Source organism: Nematostella vectensis, chromosome 3 (genome assembly GCF_932526225.1).
Source record: "Nematostella vectensis chromosome 3, jaNemVect1.1, whole genome shotgun sequence".
In the NCBI taxonomy this organism is placed as follows: domain Eukaryota; kingdom Metazoa; phylum Cnidaria; class Anthozoa; order Actiniaria; family Edwardsiidae; genus Nematostella; species Nematostella vectensis.
In genome coordinates, this window is record NC_064036.1 from 4,542,890 (window position 1) to 4,562,863 (window position 19,974).

General features: G+C 41.0%; 2 protein-coding genes and 1 long non-coding RNA gene across 6 annotated transcripts; 1 reads left to right on the forward strand and 2 right to left on the reverse strand.

The window, feature by feature from the left end:
- Positions 1–530: 530 nt before the first annotated feature.
- On the reverse strand, positions 531–5,702 carry LOC5512589 (acidic endochitinase). Its single transcript, XM_048725540.1, has 7 exons — positions 5,595–5,702; positions 4,576–4,754; positions 3,547–3,808; positions 2,805–2,992; positions 2,158–2,375; positions 1,384–1,636; positions 531–793 (listed from the first exon to the last, which is right to left on the reverse strand). Exons 1-7 carry the CDS (start codon positions 5,669–5,671, stop codon positions 624–626), a joined length of 1,347 nt encoding a protein of 448 aa, XP_048581497.1. The 5' UTR covers positions 5,672–5,702; the 3' UTR covers positions 531–623.
- Positions 5,703–7,003: 1,301 nt separating this feature from the next.
- LOC5512620 (glycine receptor subunit alpha-1) lies at positions 7,004–19,308 on the reverse strand. 4 transcript variants are annotated; one of them, XM_048724495.1, is made up of 9 exons: positions 19,098–19,308; positions 14,787–14,864; positions 13,704–13,831; positions 12,860–12,927; positions 11,999–12,225; positions 10,876–10,958; positions 9,395–9,526; positions 8,836–9,155; positions 7,004–7,686 (listed from the first exon to the last, which is right to left on the reverse strand). In XM_048724495.1, exons 2-9 carry the CDS (start codon positions 14,846–14,848, stop codon positions 7,435–7,437), a joined length of 1,272 nt encoding a protein of 423 aa, XP_048580452.1. In that variant the 5' UTR covers positions 14,849–14,864; positions 19,098–19,308; the 3' UTR covers positions 7,004–7,434. The 4 variants fall into 4 exon arrangements, with proteins under 4 accessions (XP_048580452.1, XP_048580450.1, XP_048580451.1 ...); XM_048724493.1 differs by lacking the exon at positions 19,098–19,308 and adding an exon at positions 18,129–18,376; XM_048724494.1 differs by lacking the exon at positions 19,098–19,308 and adding an exon at positions 17,450–17,629.
- On the forward strand, positions 10,834–13,580 carry LOC116618431. Its single transcript, XR_007307151.1, has 2 exons — positions 10,834–11,098; positions 12,011–13,580. It is a non-coding gene; the product is annotated as an uncharacterized LOC116618431 (long non-coding RNA).
- Positions 19,309–19,974: the final 666 nt, after the last annotated feature.

Genomic DNA, 19,974 nt, shown 5'->3' on the forward strand with positions numbered 1-19,974 from the left:
CCACCTCAATCGGAAAATACTACTACGCCAGCTAGCACAGTTTATGTGTTAATAAACCAGGGTGACCATTCCCATAGTAGCGAAATGATGACCTATGGCCATCAACATACATTCATAGTCGTGTGATGATGACACAGGGTGACTATCACTATCCGTGGCACTGCCATAAAATGGTGATGCCGCATATCATTGACTTCAAGTGGTAAGATATGGTAAGTGCGACATTTTATGGACATTTTAAACTAGAGCTTAAAAACATCGACGGTGGCAAAACAACATTAGCGGCTGGAAAAGACCAATGAAAGTTCAAAGAGCAAAAATGGGAATAATTTAAAGAGAATTAAAGAATCTCTCTTGTAGGCACTTTGAAAAGAGCTGTGGTTCCGCTATAATATGCACTAAGCTAATTTGATATATTAGTAGCAAAATAGTGTACCGGATTTATACTTATATAACAGAAACCTTGTTTTTAGGGACAATTTTTACATTTTATAGGATGGTTGTCAATAGTAAAAAAAACAAGCACGATCTAGTCAATACAACCGTTTTATTTATCATTTTCTACCCGTCATGCGTCTTTTGCCGCGCCTCAACACCAAATATCACGTGACGTAACACTCAAATTAGCAAGTGACATTACTAGGCCAGTCACAATTTTTGGTTTTCTTATTGTAAAGAAGACCTGCTGGACAACTGTTGGGGTAAGCTACCCCTCCAGCGCACATGACGAACTTGGAGCAGTCGTTAGGGTCGGGATGCGTGCCGTCCCCGAGAGACGAGCAACTTACTGGCCCTGAAATTAGAATAACAAATAGGTTTACTTTGACACACTGACAGATCAACTTGATAAGCCGTGCCTTTTTGTTTTCGCACTCAGCTGATTTAGGTTCTTGCACTATGGATATGGCTGGTGGAGGAGCCATGGTATTCAACAAAGGGCGATAAACCAACAGATGCATAGCTAAGGGTAGCAGAAAAACATGGTTCTTTTTGATAAAATCACCAAACCGAGATAATTTGTAGATTGTTTTGCAAATACTATCTATGACTGCGCAAGTCCCCTACACACAAGGCAGGGGCTTAGCCAGGGGGGTGGCCCAGGGGGCCCGGTCCCCTTCTAGCAGCCAAAAATACAGTAAATGTATGAGACATTATCTAAAATACAGGAGACAATGCCTTGAAAAGGCCTTTTGAGCCCTCTCCTGTCTCCTGGCTACGCAGCTGCAAGGATATACAATGGACAGGACCCGGATCGAGTAGAAACAAAGTAAAAAATATATGTTTTGTATTATGACAGCCACCTAAATCAGGAAAAAATACTTTGCTAGCTAGCACAGCTAATGTGTTAATAAACCAGGGCGACCATTCCCATAGCACACTCACCACTAGGTTGACTTGTGGTGACCGGGGCCTTTGTAGTGGTCGTAACCTTGTCTGTGGCAAGTGGTGCTTTCGTGGTTGCTGGGGGCTGGGGTGGGGCATTAGTTGTAGGGTGGACCGGTGGCGGCTTAACGGTGCCTCCGCTGACCAGCTTGAATGCGTGTTCACTGTAATGGTTGCCGTTGGGTTTATTATTCTGCGCCCACGAGCAGTCCCATAGCATGATACCGCTGACTCCAGGCTTGTCGCGAATCAGCTGTGGAGAAAAGGTAAAATGAAAATATGTATAATTTTGTCTTGATTCTTTTATACTTCCGCCACTCAAGGACATCTACATAATGTACTTTATAAAAGGGTTAAATCGAAAATGTAGTTTTAAGGTATTGTTAAGGAGGGGCCTGTTCTGACATTTTGAAACATCGGAAAATTGCAACATATTTCTCACCCAATTTTGACAGTTTCCCATTACTCTAAGTTTCTCTGGGTTCAAGAAGTGACACGCGACTTATAACTTCACCTGTTCTCAGCCAGTTTTTCCGGCGTGGAGTGTAAACATCCGTTTTATAACATCACCTTGTACTGCTTGTATTTTTCAGCCAGTTTCTTCGGCGTTAAGTAGTTATAATATGTGGTAATTACAACATCACCTTGTATTTCTCGGACAGTTCTTTCGGCGTGGAGTAGTTATAGTAAGCGGTAATTATAACATCACCTTGTATTTTTCGGCCAGTTTCTCCAGCGTGGAGTAGTTATAATATGCGGTAATTATAACATCACCTTGTATTTCTCGGCCAGTTTCTCCGGCGTGAAGTAGTAATGCGGTTTTCCCGCCGCGCCTGTACCAGCCGGAAGACCAAGGATTATCTTTGGTCCGTTCGTAATCCCATTCGCCCAATTCAACCACGTGTCCATCACCGAGACAAAGTACGAGCTGCCCGGGTAACAATAGTTGTTGTAGAACTGAATGAAGAGGTAGTCAAACTCACTTCCAACCTCTGAAGGAAAAACGTCATTTCATGAGAAGGGCTGACGGGAAGAGAATCTACCCCCCCCCCCTACCCCCACCCAAAAAAAAAAAGAGAGAAAGAAGAAGAAAGAAAAAAACTCTATCAACTAATCAAAGCAAAATCATTAAACACACGCCGAATTGAAATTTCGCCCTTAGCAAATGAATAATCATAACACCTTTGAAAAAAGAACAGACGCACCATTGAATTGTATTTATATTTTTTAAGCATTTTGAAGCCGACTTCCATAGTTCTCTAATCTGCCTCGTTTTTAGTTTTTTACCTCTCGCTACCCTTCGCTTTTGCGTCTACTCCCATTCCCTATCCGCCTCCCACGCTTCCTTTCCCCATCCTTTCTTTCCCCATGCTTCCTTTTCCCGCTCTTCCTTTTCCCTTCTTTTCTTCCGCCATACAAACCCTCTAGTGCGGAGCCTGGTGTCTGCGGGCCCATCCACTTGTCGGGGAAGGGGCACTGTGGCGCGGCCGTGATCAGATATTGTCGACTGGAATCGGTGCGCATCAGCTGGCGAATCTCCCGCACGAAGTCGGGGTAGTACTTGTAGCTGCCCACCTCGATATCCAGATCGACACCATCTAGTACAGCGCTTAAAACATGAAATCCAGTCAAGAGTATGATAACCCACTTTCTTTTCACTTATTCATAGCAAAAAATATCCAATCTTGAAAAGTACCGCTTCTTTGCTTTAGCCACATCTTTTTTATTGTTTTCATTCAACTCTGGAAGACAAACTATATGATGAAATTCCATAATAACCATCTAAAATGTCTTGTAAACTAGTTACCAATCCAAACCAAAATATCACAATGTGACTATCCCAAATGAACGGACGGGAGTGAGTCCTTTCTCACCATTGGAATTCGATAGGTTGACAAAATGACGGCTGACACGAGAACCTTAAGCTTTTTTGCTCTGTGCGTATTCAAGTAAGTGTCTCGGGTGACATTTAAACCACCTCATTGAATAGGTCATACTACATCATATCACTACATACTACATAATATCAGTCATCTTGACTCAGCAGCTTTTAAAATTAACCCCATAATTTCCTACAGATTTCAAAAGGAACCTCCATCTATCAAGCAGTCACCCTCTTGAACATAGTCTCCCTTAAGTGCCGAAGATATCAGTTGTACTCACCTCAAAAACGGCCTTTTCCCAGGCAGGTCTTGCCCTCCGAGGAACATATTCCAGATGTTATAAGCGAGTGCTCGGGCGTTAGCTGCACTTCCTAGTGTCCCATCGCACGTGTCGCCACCAAGTGAGATTATCACTTTCTTGCCCATCTTCTGACAGTCCCGTATCCCTCCACCAATTGTCGCGCACTCATAGATTCCTGGGTAATTCGCATCCGGGACATAGCTGCAGTGATGAGCGAAGTTCATGCCAGGGAGTTTAGGATCTATAGTCACATAAATTCAACCCAGTCTTAGGCAATTCGCATTAATGAGGACTGACATATATTTCTAACAACGGGCCTATTTATAATAAAGTCGTGCCTTATTGTTATAACAAGCATTGCACTTCTCAGCTAATAAGTCTTTAAGTACAAATGTCTTTTTTATTACAAATTTGGCAAGGTGTTATTTCAAATATGGCTTCAATTATGTCTTATTAAAAACGTGTAACGGCTTTATTAAGTGTTATTATAAATGTGGCAAGACCCTATTACAAATTAAGCACATCTCTTATGGTGTAAAATTAGTCCCAAGTGCTATCTCTCAGGGAAACAATCAGAAAGTTTGCTATCCCTAAGGGTGTCATCCAGCCCTATTCAAGTGAAAAGAGTATTATGTCCTAACAAACTGTATTAATTTCTCACCTTAATTGACCAATCAGAATCGCCATTGTTCTGTCTATAACGGTGATACACAAAGCTTTTCACTAAAGTTTTTCTTTTACTGCCATCCCTTAGGGAAAAAATTCTTAAGGCCACGCCATGTTGGCCACACCCACTTTGCTATCCCTTAGGGTAGAAATTCTTAAGGCCACGCCATGTTGGCCACACCCACTTTGCTATCCCTTAGGGTAGAAATTCTTAAGGCCACGCCATGTTGGCCACACCCACTTTGCTATCCCTTAGGGTAGAAATTCTTAAGGCCACGCCTTTATGTTGGCCACACCCACTTTGCTATCCTTTAGGGTTTCCCCCAGGGACCAAAAACTAACCAGGTCCTTTATTTCGCACATCAAACAATCGATGGACGAAAGCGATGACGTAGATATCGAAGTCGTAGTTGTTACAGAAGTGTCTCAGGTCTCTCTCGTAGTTCAATCTGCCAAATGTGGGCCCTGCCGCATTTTGTCCCCAGTACCCCACCAAAAGCTGTCGATTGGATGGAAGTGACCTGAGAAAAGCAAGGGGTAGTGGTAGGGAGAGTTGTCAGTATGACGCCAGGGTGCTGCTGGTGGTGGTGGGGGGGGGGGGGGGGGGGAGAGGGTGTGTAAGAAAAGGAAAAGGAAGTAGACCATTCAGACGTTCGCTAAATCATCTGGGGTTTTCGGCCCCAGCACTTCTGTCTACCGGTCTGTAGATTACAAAGGTTCCTGGTAACGCCAAACATAGAGTAAAAAAAATATTGTAGTCTATGGGCGCCTTGGGTCTTTTGGGAGCTCGAAAGAACAGAAGTGAGCATTGATTGATGACGAGGCTTGACTAGCTGCAGTCCGCGTTCTACGAAGCTCGAGGTACTTTCATGTGTGTAAAGACGCGGGACTTGAATGGAATTCGTCGAGTCGTTGTTTCTTTGATTAGTCACACACTTGACTTGGCTTACACGTATGATCAAAAAGGTATGAACAGAAAATCATTGTGTCGTAGCCCACATTGCTTCATGGGTATCAAATGAATAATCAAAAAGAAGGGTAAGTAAAGTCATTTAACCGAAATTCGAAAAGAGTTGGTTTATTCTTTATTTCTAGTGCCTATAACTATTCACATGGCTTTCTGAGACCAGAATTAAGGTTTACGTTACCCATGAGCTATCGCGAGCTACGACACTTGAAATAGGCGGGGAAAGAAGAAAACGCCATAAAAAAAGCCTAAACAAAAGCCCTTCTAGATAGTCTGAGAAAAAAAGACCATATTGGATGGAAATATTACTTAACACACTTTTCGCTTTATAGGGGGTATCACTGTATTTTTCTGTAGAAGACTTTAAATTAACTTGGCATTTTTTTCGGTTTACCTTTTAGTACTTGCGGAAGCACACGACAAAAGGCTCGCAATCACGAGCACTAGCGCTAGCTGTACCACCGTCATCATAGCTCCTATATTACCAAGTGCTATACTTGCCGAAAAGAGGCCTGCGCTTTTCTGGGGCGTTTCCACTGTCATAACAGCTGTATTAACATACCCGTATTCTGACATCCTCTTGACAAGGCTTCACGAGTAAAGCAGCTAGTGGGGGCAGCTGGAAGAAGGCGTGTGCTTGTGTTTGGACAACTGGAGCACGGGTGACCTTAGTACAGCAAAGGAAAATGGAATAGCACCCTTCCATTCCAAAATGTAATGTAGGCAACCTTTTTTGCAGATACACAGCTAGTGCAAACATTCAAAAGCCAATCTACTTATTTTCCGTATTCAGTGTTCTAGAACGCGCTATAGAAATCAATATATTTTTTTTTCAATATTTATTTTATTTTATTATTTTTGTTATTATTATTATTATTATTATTATTATTATTATTATTATTATTATTATTATTATTATTATTATTATTATTATTATTATTATTATTATTATTATTATTATTATTATTATTATTATTATTATTATTATTATTATTATTATTATTCCCAACTCTCCTGTTATGAAGAACTCTCAAAGCCTTTTGAATCCTTGACCGGCGCCGTTGGACAATTAGGTCACTCGGCTGAACACGGGAGCGAAGCAAACAACTTATAGCGCGAGGCTGTCAACGGCGCATTTGATACGGATTTCATAATTTTTCGTGGTCTAAAATTCAGAACTATCAGTTTTCGAAGCAAGGTAAGTAATCTGTTATCTCTTATTTTTGTTTAATTTATATAACAGATTACTATGCGCCGATGACAGCCTTGCAGACTTTCCACATCGCAGGCTATAGTTTGCTTCGCTCCTTCAGCCGAGCGTACCTAATTGTCCAACGGCGCCGGTCAAGGATTCAAATCGCTGCTTACTCGTTTTAAAAAATGGCTAGCGGCCAGGGAAAATGATTTAGCTCGGATGTTTTGCCACATATCGGATGTAAGTGTACCCTGGCATAGGTCTGCGATAGATAAAAATATTTTGTTTGTTGTATTTTCCTCGCGAATTTCGACGGTATTTGAGTGCTACCGAAAATGGCGCCTCCAACCTTGTTTCTTTCCTTAGTAGGGGGAGAGAAGTCATATATTCCGTTACGAAAACCCCCCAAAATCGTATATTACACACAAATATGACAACAACAAGGCATGTTCTAAGTTGTAAGGCAATTTTATTGGCAATGTTTCACAAAAAATCGCGATTTCAATCCACTCGTTTTACCTCTAAGAATAACAGCCGATTCCAAGCTACGAACAAGCTTCGAAACCATTGCCTGGGCTACCTGTGCTTAGACCTCTTCTATGTTTTACCCTACTCTACATTCCTTGCCCGTCTCACTTGGGCATCTACACTTCCATCAGACGGAACTTCGCTATATCTAAAATGGCGCCAACCATGCAATTCATTCAAGTAATACGAGATATGGCCTTGATATGAGTTTGTCATCCTTCAAAGATAAAGAAAAGAGAAAAAAAAGACACGGAAAATAGAGAATCGAAATATAAAACAACGTGTCTTAGAACGTTAGATCTTTTCAAGCTAAGGAAAGCAAGTTCAATGCTCTGTGTCTCAATCGAAGATTTTTCCAGGGCATAAGAAGGGATTTTCGAAGGGGGGCGGACCATCCCGAGTAAGGAAGGGGGAGGGGGGCAATAGAAATTCCCTTAAAAGTCCAATTCAAGGGTGGGGCAAATGGAGGGGGCTCCAGCCCTCCTGGGTCTGCCACCTCTTGCAATGGCTATCATATCAGTAACACCGCCCAATAAACTCCATTGAAGAGCACAAATGCAGACAAGAACCCAATCCTAGCATAAACCTCCACTTTGAGAGGTTCCGAGTCCTTGTCTTCAGGTTGTTTGCTACAGGTGTTACTGTTCTTGTGGTTGATGTTTGACGCTGTGGTTGATGTTTGGCTGTCAGGCCAGTTTCTAAAGGAATAGGTGTATGGCGACATATAGTCGTTTAGATGGACAGACTTGCGGATTTTCTTACTCTGAAATAAGAAGACGGAAACCCATTTGTGTACCAGGGAAGGCTGCAGAATGTATGAAATGAATCTAGGAGAACCGGTTCCATTATATCGACAGAGACATGTCGCCATGTCGCCATGTCGCGTGACATAGCGTGACTATGCATTTTAAAATATGATGAATGATTTTTCATTTCACTCTTAACATTTGTACTGTGTCATGTTTGTTGTCGGCAGCTCTAGGTCGTGTTGCGTCGGGGGTATAAAATTAAGTATGCCGCTTGCCGTGACGGGTAAGATAATGTCCCTATCAGCTATGTACCGGTAAAAGTGGTGAGCATGGTGTGAAGTATCCAGGTCGGTACCCAGGATTTTTCTTGGGAGGGGGGGAGGGTGGAATCCGAAAAAGTGGACCTAATTTTTCCTGCGGGGGGGAGTAAAAATCTGACCACCTCCGAAAGAACAAAGAGGGATGTTTTATGCCTTTAGAGTATCTCCACGGAACGTTTATTGTCAGATTTGGCTACAAACCAGAGTGATCTAACTTATGCTTTATAGTTTAATCTACAAAAGAGCACGCCTATTGAGAACCGAAAGTGGACCTTCGGCCGTTGTGGGGGCCGTTGGTAGGGGGTGCCGCTGGTATCATGTCCTACCGTCGCACGTTTTGCCGTGGTTCACCATATCCTCCCTCGTGATATAACATGCCATATGGGTGTATACCATATTTTACTGCCTTATGGGGTCGGCCCTTGTGGGTACTGGGACAGAGAGGTCATTTAGGGATGGTATGGTGGTTATTGGGAAAGGGGTTTTATACTTGAGGGTGCCCTTAGTTACCACTGGAAGGGAGTTGTTGTTACCCTGGGGTTGCCTTACGGGAGGTATTTCGTTACCTTTGGGTGGCCCTTGTGACTACAAGGAGGGGGTTGTTGTTACTTTGAGGTGACCCTAGTGACTACAAGGAGAGGGTTGTTGTTACTTATGGGTGGCCCTTGTGGCTACAAGGAGAGGGTTGTTGTTACTTATGGGTGGCCCTTGTGGCTACAAGGAGAGGGTTGTTGTTACTAAGGATGACCCTTGTGACTACAAGGAGAGGGTTGTTGTTACTTTGGGATGGCCCTTGTGGCTAAAAGGAGAGGGTTGTTGTTACTTTAGTACGGCCCTTGTTACCTTTGGGTGGCCCTTGTTCATGATCACTATATACTCCAGTAGCGTCCCAAGCACGAAGGTGAATGACGTCATCAGGTAGATGTCAATCGACTTGACGTAGGAGACGCGGGGCATACTTGCGTTCACGTTGCCCCAGATAGTCGCTATAGTAAGAAGTGTTGTAATACACAGGCTTACGCGTGCTGGCGTAGCCCTGCGGTCCACCCAGAGTGACATCCACGCCACGAACACGATGGCCATGCAAGGGATGTAGATCTGAATCAGATAGAAGCCAACTCGACGCTGGAATGTGAAGGAGGCCTTTAAGACAGAGTATTCACCTAATGACATGACCAGAAACGAGAATTTAGAGATGTTCCGCGTGCTCTAACTATCATAAAGTTTAACGTATTCCTCAAAACGGCATTTATAAATGAGTATTAAAAAGCACCAAAAAGACCCTCTCAAAAATTCAAACTGTTCTTAATTTTTCAGTAGATCCAGGTCAATATATTTTCTCGTTCTTTTTAGTTATCTATTCTAGAAATAAGGTTGTTTCGCTGATTCGCTGTCCATTTACCTGCCACGTAGATTTCGTTTCTGAGGGATGTTGTGATCCTGGTCATGTAAAACTGAGACATCTCGCCATCCAGAACTTTGATACCAGGAGAGTTTTTCCAGCGATATAACAAGTGTCGCACCGGGTATGCATCTGCGAATATATATTATACACCGACACTCGTAAACCACGAGGTCTGATTGGTCAAGGGTCCATGTGTTATTAGAGGACACACGCACGTTTGGTGTCAGCATGCGCGCGTGCTCCCCAAAATTATATTGTGATCAAGAAAAGTTTTTCAAACTTTTGTATAAAGCCAATAGATTTCATTTTTGCGTGCGTCTACCCCCTAGATGCACAGATGACGTCACAGCGTCTCATGGACAACAGTCACTCGACTGCGTCTCGTTGCGAAACATAAAGGGCCACGATCCTGAATTTGGCGAGTACTTGCAAGCGTGGGAGCACCGGGAAATACTCTATAAGAATTAAATAAGATAAAAAAAAGATGGGGTGACGAGCGAAAATAAGCAAATCCAAGTTTGGGGAAACATTTTGAGCGGATTTGGAGACCCTTTTTACATAACAACATGGCGTCACACATGGTGTGACATGATTAATAATCACGTTGCATCACGTCACCTCACATCACGTTAACCCTATTCAGACCTGGGGGGGGGGCTATTTAACTTCTCAACCATAGAAGCTAAGAGGCTAAAACTTGGTGTCTTTTCGTAAAATCTATCTGCGGACGTTTTGATGCCATTGGCATGTCGAGGAGACGCTCCATATTACCATGGCAACCGTTTTTTCACACATAGGTTTCCCAGAACTAAAAAGTAGTGATTTTTTATATTTTGGTCCTGTTTCTCAGATTTAAATGCCTCTTTTGGCTTTATAAGTTTTTCTAGGTGACAAGTTTCACAACAGCGCTAGAATTTTTTTACCTCGTATATTTGGGGGGAGGGGTGGGTAAATTTTGCTCTCTCAAAGGAGCTGTTGTTTAAAATGTCACTTGATTTACTAGATTACAATTTGAAAGCTAATATTATGCATTTATCATTACTATGAGAAGTCATACATGCATGCAAATACTTTTTGTAATAATTACAGATTTTGTTTTCTTTTGCAAAAATTAATCCAAGATGGCGGATTAAAAAAAATTGATTATAAACGTTTTTATGGCCTTTTTGCATTGTAAAGCCGTTAAAAGGTTGATTTTGGCATATCTTAATGATGTAAAATGATTTCAACCCGATATCCGATAATTTAGGCAATATTTGAAAGAATATCAAGACATCGTATTTATGACATCATTGTGACGTCATAATTGATTCCACCACACCCAAAGTAGAGCGTGACGATTCTGTAAGTTTGATAGTCAAAGCCGTTCATGAAATACGGAAGGCGACCCTTTTAGCCCCCCCCCCCCTTCCCCCCTCCAGTCACAGGCAGCTCAAAATAGCCCAGTCTGAATAGGGTTAAATTATAAAAGTACTTACAGCTAATAATACTAAGGTTGCAGGTCTGCTCGTCCATGGGATATCGACGCAGATTCATGTGACACCGCGCTATCAGTGTGGCCCTGTTGACAAACAAGCAAACGTGTAAGAGTAGCCAGTAATCCATTAATAATGCCCTCATAAGCATCGATGGCAAGATGGCAAACAGCAAGATGGCAAACATAGACCAAGTCATATTCTTGTCACTTGGTTTCATTTTAAGGTGCGTGTAAACAAAATACGCGTTTCCACTTCGTGTTTACCCTTCTTGTTTACCTTGTACCCCAGAACACGCGTCCCCCTGTTCGTGTTTACCCTTCGTGTTTACCTAGTACCCCAGAACACGCGTACCCCCTGTTCGTATTTACCCTTCGTGTTTACCTAGTACCCAAGAACACGCGTCTTCCCTGTTCGTGTTTACCCTTCGTGTTTACCTTGTACCCCAGAACACGCGTACCCCCTGTTCGTATTTACCCTTCGTGTTTACCTAGTACCTCAGAACACGCGTCCCCCCTGTTCGTGTTTACCCTTCATGTTTACCTTGTACCCCAGAACACGCGTACCCCCTGTTCGTATTTACCCTTCGTGTTTACCTTGTACCCCAGAACACGCATAACCCCCTGTTCGTGTTTACCCTTCTTGTTTACCTTGTACCCCAGAACACGCGTCCCCCCTGTTCGTGTTTACCCTTCGTGTTTACCTTGTACCCCAGAACACGCGTACCCCCTGTTCGTATTTACCCTTCTTGTTTACCTTGTACCCCAGAACACGCGTCCCCCTGTTCGTCATTACCCTTCGTGTTTACCTTGTACCCCAGAACACGCGTACCCCCTGTTCGTATTTACCCTTCTTGTTTACCTTGTATCCCAGAACACGCGCCCCCCCTGTTCGTCATTACCCTTCGTGTTTACCTTGTACCTCAGAACACGCGTCCCCCCTGTTCGTCATTACCCTTCGTGTTTACCTAGTACCTCACAACACGCGTCCCCCCTGTTCGTCATTACCCTTTGTGTTTACCTAGTACCTCAGAACACGCGTCCCCCCTGTTCGTGTTTACCCTTCGTGTTTACCTTGTACCCAAGAACACGCGTCCCCCCTGTTAGTGTTTACCCTTCTTGTTTACCTTGTACCCCAGAACACGCGTCCCCCCGGCGTGACGTCTAGCTTGTGATTGGCTACCATCACGTTATGCATGTAAGCATGACTGGCATCCACGAAGACTGTGTCCGGGACCCACACAAAGTCAGCAGGGTGCTTGGTACCTGTCGTCAATGTCATCGTCTCGTTCATGTTATGACGTAATCGCGGATCGTGCCAGCTTTGTCGGAAAAACATGTCTAGACTGAATTTCTGCGGAGAACACGATATAGACCAATCAATTAAAATGACACGTGCTTAACGGTTTGGAGAAGGACCATTTCTCATTGCTACGTGGCCAATAATGAATGTACGTATGTTTACTCTAATCCATTTAGTTCTTCTGATCGAGTTGATCCAGAAGCTCGTATTTAAGGTGATTTTTCCTGCCCTTGTCTACCAAGACGCGCTTGACACCACCAATTTATTTGTGCTATGTGAGAGGAGGGAGCATGGCTAAACTAGATTTGTAATACAGACAAGATCGTCGTAAGGTTTAGGTCAGTTTTAGCTAAAAATAACTAAAAATACTAAGAATAACTAAAAAATACCGTAACTTACTCGCTAAAAACACTTCCTGTCGACATTCAAATGTAATGTTGCTGACTGAACCCATAATTCTGTGTTACTTAGTTTTTTATCGCAATGGGCTCAATAAACAGAATATCTTTTACGTATGTGATCGAACCTGTTGGCTCCAACAGGTACACTAAAAATACCAAAGCTGCCCATCGGGAATTTTAAACAAAAAAGCTTGTGAGTACCTCCTTTTTGAAATTGTGATTAGCAACCTTCATGCAAGAACATGGATAAAATAATAAGGATTGATACTTAAAGGCTCGCTTACCATGTCTGCTTCTTGTAAGTTCCCGAACGAGGCAACGGAAATATCAATAAGGATTTCCACTGGATCGCCTAGAAGAGCAAAAAAGGAACTTAACTAGGGAGGTATGGAAGAATGATGAGAGAGTAATTAGAGTATACAGGAAAGCAAAAAGGAACTTAACTAGGGGAGGATGGAAGAATGATGAGAGAGTAAGTAGAGTATACAGGTAAGCAGAAAAGAAACTTAACGAGGGAGGGATGGAAGACTGATGAGAGAGTAAGTAGAGTATACAGGTTAGCAAAAAAGGAACTTAACTAGGGAGGGATGGAGGAATGATGAGAGAGTAAGTGGAGTATACAGGTCTGTTAGCGTTAGGGTCTTGGAATTATGGGGTTTTATCAAGAATGCAGGAATATGCAAGATTTAAAGGGTTTGATATTTATGAATGGTAAAAGTAAATAGTGAAAGAATGGTTAAGATAACTGGTAAAGGAATGTTAAATGATCGCAAAAGAAAATGGTGAAGGATGGTAAAGGTAAATGGTAAAGGAATGGTAAAGATGGTAAAAGTAAATGGTGAAAGATGGCAAAAGAAGGTAACGGAATGGTAAAGGATGGTAAAAGTAAATGGTGAAGGATGGCAAAGGATGGTAAAGGAATGGTAAAGGATGGAAAAAGTAAATGGTGAAGGATGGTAAAGGAATGGTAAGGGATAATAAAAGTGAATGGTAAAGGATGGTAAAGGAATACTGAAGAAATGCTAAAGGTTTGAGGATCGGGTGACAGTGCTGGAGAGGTAAAGCCTAGGACTATGGCGTTTTGTCAAGGATGACTGATATCATCATATTTAATAAATGCGTATATACCCTGGTAGTTAGGACGGATTTTGCTTTCATACCCCTCCAGCATGGAGTGCAACCGCTTAGTGGCGGTCAGCGTGGCAATATCGTCTTTGCTTTTGCCAGAGAACGTTGATTGAGAAAACTGAGCCTCGCTGCAAATGAATAAAGCGGTGTCATATAACACTCCTAGAACCATCAGCATGGTTTTCTTCGCAGCCACGTCTTTTGTGATCAAAGGAGTCTGAATCTCGACCAGAGCTCTTTGTTTATGCGCCAGGAGAGTAGCAAATATTTGCTGGTTAGAAGGGGGTTGCACAGTAAAAGATATCATATGGAAAACGAATAGTATTTGATGATATTTTTTTGCATATAAAGAAAACGTTGTAGTTTTGGGGGTCTGGTACCTAGGAATCTTAGTTTCTTTTCAGAGAATTCTCCATTTGACTAAAGATGGTCACAAACGCTGTTTTTCTTTTCTGATTACAAGTCATAAAGTATACGAAGCACCTGCAGTACGGCAACCTTAAAAATGACAAGAATCATACAGTTTTTCCAAATAAGGAATATATTATTTTCCTTATATGGAGACCGCGTTTGGCAAAAACGACAATTTTTGGTTAAATTTTCTTGATATGGGTGGGGGGGGGGGGGGGGGGGGGCGCCTGTGTGGGTGAAATTCGATAGAGCCAAAATACTAGGAAAAAGGTCAAGCCGTGCAGTAAAGTTTTGCTAAGGATGCCCCAGGGAAAATCTTTATGAGACACTTTTAAATAAAACACAGGTAAAAAAAAAAGAATATTGCCATTTTACCGTCGAAAAAGTCACCACAAGACATTATTAGTTTCAAAATGCTTTGACTTCTTGTTATCTTTTATCTTTATTTGATGTACAAATATGTAACCATACTGTAGATTAAAGAATGAGACTTAAATGATTTGAGTGTTACTCACATACATCAGCACTAAGTACGTTTAAAGCCTCTTAAAAGTTCAACCTTTCATACACTCAATAATTTAAATGTGACTTCAAAACATTTTTGTTAGATACTTTACGGTTGCGATCTTATAAGAAGAACTAAAGAAAATAATAATAACTGATGAAACATACCTCTGCCAGATGGACATAGTCATTAACGTTGCCATGACAAACAGCCATAAAGCGAGCTCCATCGAAGATCTTTAATGACTGCCAATCAATTATTGATAGTCAATAAAAGGGTTGCATTAGGGCCGATTGTGTGTGAAGAAATGGAATGCACTGCATACAAGGTTGCACTGCGTACAAGGTTGACAATGATAGCAAGAGGCCTAGGAGCAGCATTTCCTTCGCGGATAGATATAGCACAACCATTTTACTTTATCATGAGAAGTTAGGATCGTTACAAAGAACCGGGAAAAACAGTCGATGTACTGTAAGGCGAAGATATCAAACCTATTTGAGATAAGGGAGGAGTTAGCTGCAAGGCATACTGGTTGTCCTAAGTACTCGCCATATAGTAATCATAACAAATCACTTGCAAAATGAACTACGCTGGGTAGCCCAAAGGATGTTAGGGAATGTTTTTGGGTTACATATGTAAATATTTCTATTCTGTTACTGCTGGATGGTAAAAAAAAGGCGAGAAAGTTCTCTCGGTGGCTCTAGCCATTCTACATGGATCTCATGTGTTCGCCACATGAAGCGTATTAACCAGAAATTAACCAACTTTTTTAACACGATCGGATAATTTCTTCCGCGTGGGTGTGTTCAAATCAATAATTTGAATAGACACAGACGATGATAGTATCATATCATATAAATCACGACGCGGAAAATTATTTTTAAAGTATTCGATTTCGTTTCTAACCATTCCCTAGCATTATTTACCCTCTTTGATAATTTTTTTTATCTAACGTATTTAAAAGAACACATCAGGCCTGACAAAATTCATTTTTCACTTTAAGAGTCTCGCGCCTATTTTACTCAAGCATTTCTCGAGTACAAGTAGCTTTGTAATTTTGAGCGTTCAAGCATCCGTTCTTGCTACACAGTTTTACTGGAATAAGAAATATAAAAAGGAGAGATATAACTAGTAAAATCATATGGGATAAAAATGGGATGCAGCAAATTTTTTTTTAAATCGAAAGCGAGGAGAGATGAATTGAGATGAATTATAAGACAAGCGAAATGAGTTCCATCATTCTATTATACGGTCTATGTATTAAAAGACTCCTCTTTCCTTTCTATTTACAAGGAGATTTCTTAATACTTACAAACAAATAAGGCATGGCCATTTGCATTGCTTGCAGTCTTGACTCCGATAGTCCTGACTGATTGACTCGATATGAGACCTCGCATGCTATTACCATATGTTAACCCTATTCAGATATGGTGTTTTTAGAAATATGGACTAGGGGGGAGGGTAAATATTATGAAAAAGCCGAAAAGAGGAAAACATCAACTACTGGCGGTCAGATGAAAAAAAAAATGTCCGCGGGGGAGGTAAGAATATATGAAAAAAATATTTTTTTGCCTGCCTACGGCTATTATTCTATGATTTCTTCGTTTCTCTAAATAAAAATTGAAATCAAAGAAAATCTTCTTTTCTGTAAATACCGTTTCCATTGCCTGCTAGCAAATTAAAATCAAAGAAAATCGGACGCGATAGAACACAATTGAAAGTTTGATTATATTTGATGGTCATTGTTATATCATTATCATTGTTATCATTCTCATTATCACTAATATCATTGTTATCATCATCATCATAACCACCACCACCATCACCATCATAATCATCATCATCATCACCATCATCATCATCACCATCATCACCATCATCATTATCATCACCATCACCATCATCATCATCATCATCATCATCATCATCATCATCATCATCATCATCATCATCATCATCATCACCATCACCATCACCATCACCATCATCACCATCATCATTATCATCATCATCATCATCACCACCACCATCATCACCATCACCCACTATCAACATCACCGCAACCATCTTTATCATTATTAACGTTATCACGCTTTATGTGCGTGGTTGCCATATTCTTCATATCATGAATCACTGTACTGCCGTGTCACGTGGTTCCGATGTCACGTGACTAATTAAGTTTTTCCGCTGGTCTTATCGTGGGTAAATCATTGGGACATAAGGCCCGCAGTGGTCTGAATATTGCAAGTGAATTATTCACAGCAGCTAACTTATTTAAGCTTATCTTTGGCAAACCGTGGAGACGCCAAGGCTAAGGAAAGCTCGTCTTACACGAATTTTTAAGGCTTCGTCTGATATCAAAAGACTTAAATCTTGCCGTCGTCTAAGCGTTTATGCTCGTACTCGCCGATTTTGTAGATTTTCATTACTTACAGTTTGTCTTGTTATCATACAAGAAATAATAGTGTCTTCAAAATATTCAATTTATCGAGGTTTTGTTGAAATCCCTCCATCAGCTAGAATTTTCGCGCGTCGACCTCGTGTGAACAAACTAGCATGTTAGGGATATATTGTGAGGTTCCTAATATTTATTACTTTTCTCATGTTATGGCTACATCCTTTACGCTGCTAATCTAAATCGATATTCATTTTAAAACAAAATAAGTTACTTAATCCATATCAGCGAAAACGAAACGTAATTTTGAAATCACCCGTGGCCAAATTCCGATTTAAACTAAAAAATGACTAAATTACAACACACCTGTAGAAAAAAAGTTTGGGCAATACCCTTGTCTCAACAACAAAACGTTTTGCATTTTACTTCGCTTACCTTTAAGAGTGAATGCGCTATGAATTCTGTTTTAATCTTCTCCGTGAAGATTGTCGGTACTTCGGATTACACGAAGACGCAAAGTAAGAGAGTCGATCGTAGGAAGAGTATGCTCTCGCTGTATTTAGCACTGTGTCTGCTTAATTAATGGTAGCAAATGGATCTCAAGCCTGTTTACCTTTGATTAATAAACCGCACAACACATACAATTATCAGGAGCTCAAGTGTAACCGAGACGCCTTGTAATGGACTCCCTATTCGCACGAATAAATGCTATGCTTCCCAGTTTGTGAAAAAAAAAACAGATATATACATAGACGTATTGCCGAAGGCATTTCAAAATCCTTTTAAGCATTTCCTTGCCTAACTACAAAGACAACAAAAAAAAGTAATTCTATTTCAATACATATTTCTCTTTCCAATTTTTTTATGGGATTATTAGCCGTTATGAATTTGTTTTCCCTTAAAAATACACGACAAACCTATTTGTAAAGCGAATGATGCGCTAGAAATCTTAATGATCTTTCGGTCGAAGTGGCGGCAAGGTGCGCTATGATTTGCACAATATACATCGTTTGAATCATAGAGCTTGGCCGACTAAAATTAAATTCAGACATGTCTTTTTTATAACCTATATCAGTTTGCGATAGTGAAAGGTGAAGATTAAACACTTACTTACCTCGATGCTAAAGAATGCGTAACTGCACGCGAATGAGTGCTAAGCATGACTGTGTCCTATCCATTAATTGAAAGAAATATCCCCGAACTTCCAAGAGTACTTGTAAAAAAAGAGGCTACGATGGAGTAACCAACAGAGGGTACTTCACCCTCCTTGATGTACAAGTGGGTACTTACAGGAACACGAAAAAGGCGCTTAAACACTTTGTAATGCCGACATAGCGTTAGAGCAGACATTCATGATCATTGAAGACTTCTAAATTTGTTTAAATTTATTCAAATTGAACAATGCAGAATGTGATGAAATCATTCAACGCCTTATTTTCTGAAAAGGCTATTGTGTACTTACATGAGTTACTTAAAACAGATCATTCCATTATTTGCTCCATTCCAGATCTCTTCTTGCGTCAGCCATGAATAAAAACGTAAAAAATCAAACAAACAATCTAAGAAGTATTATTTTCTGCTAGACATTTAGTTCCTTATCTCATCGTATGATAACTTCCAGAAGTAACAAAGATCTACTACTGCCATTCATGGCTGCTAAAATAGATTTGTTTTAATCTACGTGATTGCTTTGATTTCTCACTAGCTGATGTTATTTGAAGACTCATACCGGGCGCATGCGCTTAACAAGGAAACGAAGACTTAAAATTTTGCGATATAGGCTGATTTTTATAATTAGAAAGGCCGTGTTGTGGTGCCCAGAGGAAGCGCGCCCCTAATGCCCACACTAGCTTGCTGTCTTGTACAACCTTCGCGGCGTACTGCGGGCTCATAACGGCTTAACATCGCGCTTGGATATTAGCCGAGTTCAGCTCTTACTAATTAAATGTATTTTCGATGATTCACAATGCGTATTCAGCGCCGTATTGAAGGAAAAGATACTTTATCAGTATTGTTGCTCTGCGACTGCGTGTTTTTTTTTTAAGATGACGAAGGTTCCCCTCTTAAAAAAATCCTTACTTACGGGTCCGTCGAGCGAGCGTTTGAAGCTCTTCCAGTATGTCTGTACAATTAATATAGTGCAGCACAAGTTTTGTTTTCTCAATGTTGAAGTCAGCTTGTAACGACGCAGTAAGCCGGTATCTTCGCCCTTACGAGTTGAAAGTCATCTGTTAACGAAGTATTTACCCGGGAGCATTGATAAGTTTGTCGAAATGCAATACTTGGCTGCATCAATGGGCATGCTTGAAGGAAATAGTGGTCTTTGCGGGCGCTCTTTAAAGAATCTTTTTGCAGAGGCCGAAGGAAAACGCTAGGTCCTCTGAGTGTGGTGATCATAAAAGTTGTAGGGTTTGTTACATGCCCACACTTCTCACAGCGGGGTACTTCTTCAAGAAAATTGAGATACGAAAGTACATTGTCAAGCACAGGTAGCTCAGAGATTGTTCACACGACCATACAGCTAACATAAATAAATAAATATTTGTCTATACTTTACACGTTTTGTATGAATGGTCGTGTCCTGCATTACACTGGAAAAGCTTCAAAGCTTGAACATTATAATAAGTAGGACACAGCTTGCTTTTTCTTGCCACTCCGTAGGAAAAATGAAGAGTCGTTTCGTTTGCGTGACTACAAATGCATAGACGCTCAGCTGGGAGCTTACAATAATGTGTAAATGAATTTTTTGTAATCAATGTGTGGGTGCGTTTTTGTTGAAAATTTCCAGAAGTTTCTTCTCCCTTTATGTTATAGATTCTATGCATCATAGTAAAGCAAATTGGAAGTCGCAATTTGTTTCGAGGAACTGTGTACTTTATAGTATTTGTAAGATATCATGCTTTTCACTGGCCTTCACTCTTCAAACCAGTTTATGATCGAGCCTTAGGGTGAACACGTGT

Coding starts and splice junctions, on each gene's coding strand:
- LOC5512589 (XM_048725540.1), bottom strand. CDS start 5,671: ATGATGACGGTGGTACAGCTAGCGCTAGTGCTCGTGATTGCGAGCCTT. Junction 4,755..5,594: donor GCTTCCGCAAGTACTAAAAG/GTAAACCGAAAA, acceptor TGCTTTTCTCAG/GTCACTTCCATCCAATCGAC. Junction 2,376..2,804: donor ACCAGGCTCCGCACTAGAGG/GTTTGTATGGCG, acceptor TTTTTCCTTCAG/AGGTTGGAAGTGAGTTTGAC.
- LOC5512620 (XM_048724495.1), bottom strand. CDS start 14,848: ATGGAGCTCGCTTTATGGCTGTTTGTCATGGCAACGTTAATGACTATG. Junction 12,226..12,859: donor ACTTACAAGAAGCAGACATG/GTAAGCGAGCCT, acceptor TGTTCTCCGCAG/AAATTCAGTCTAGACATGTT. Junction 9,527..10,875: donor CAACCTTAGTATTATTAGCT/GTAAGTACTTTT, acceptor ATATATTCGCAG/ATGCATACCCGGTGCGACAC.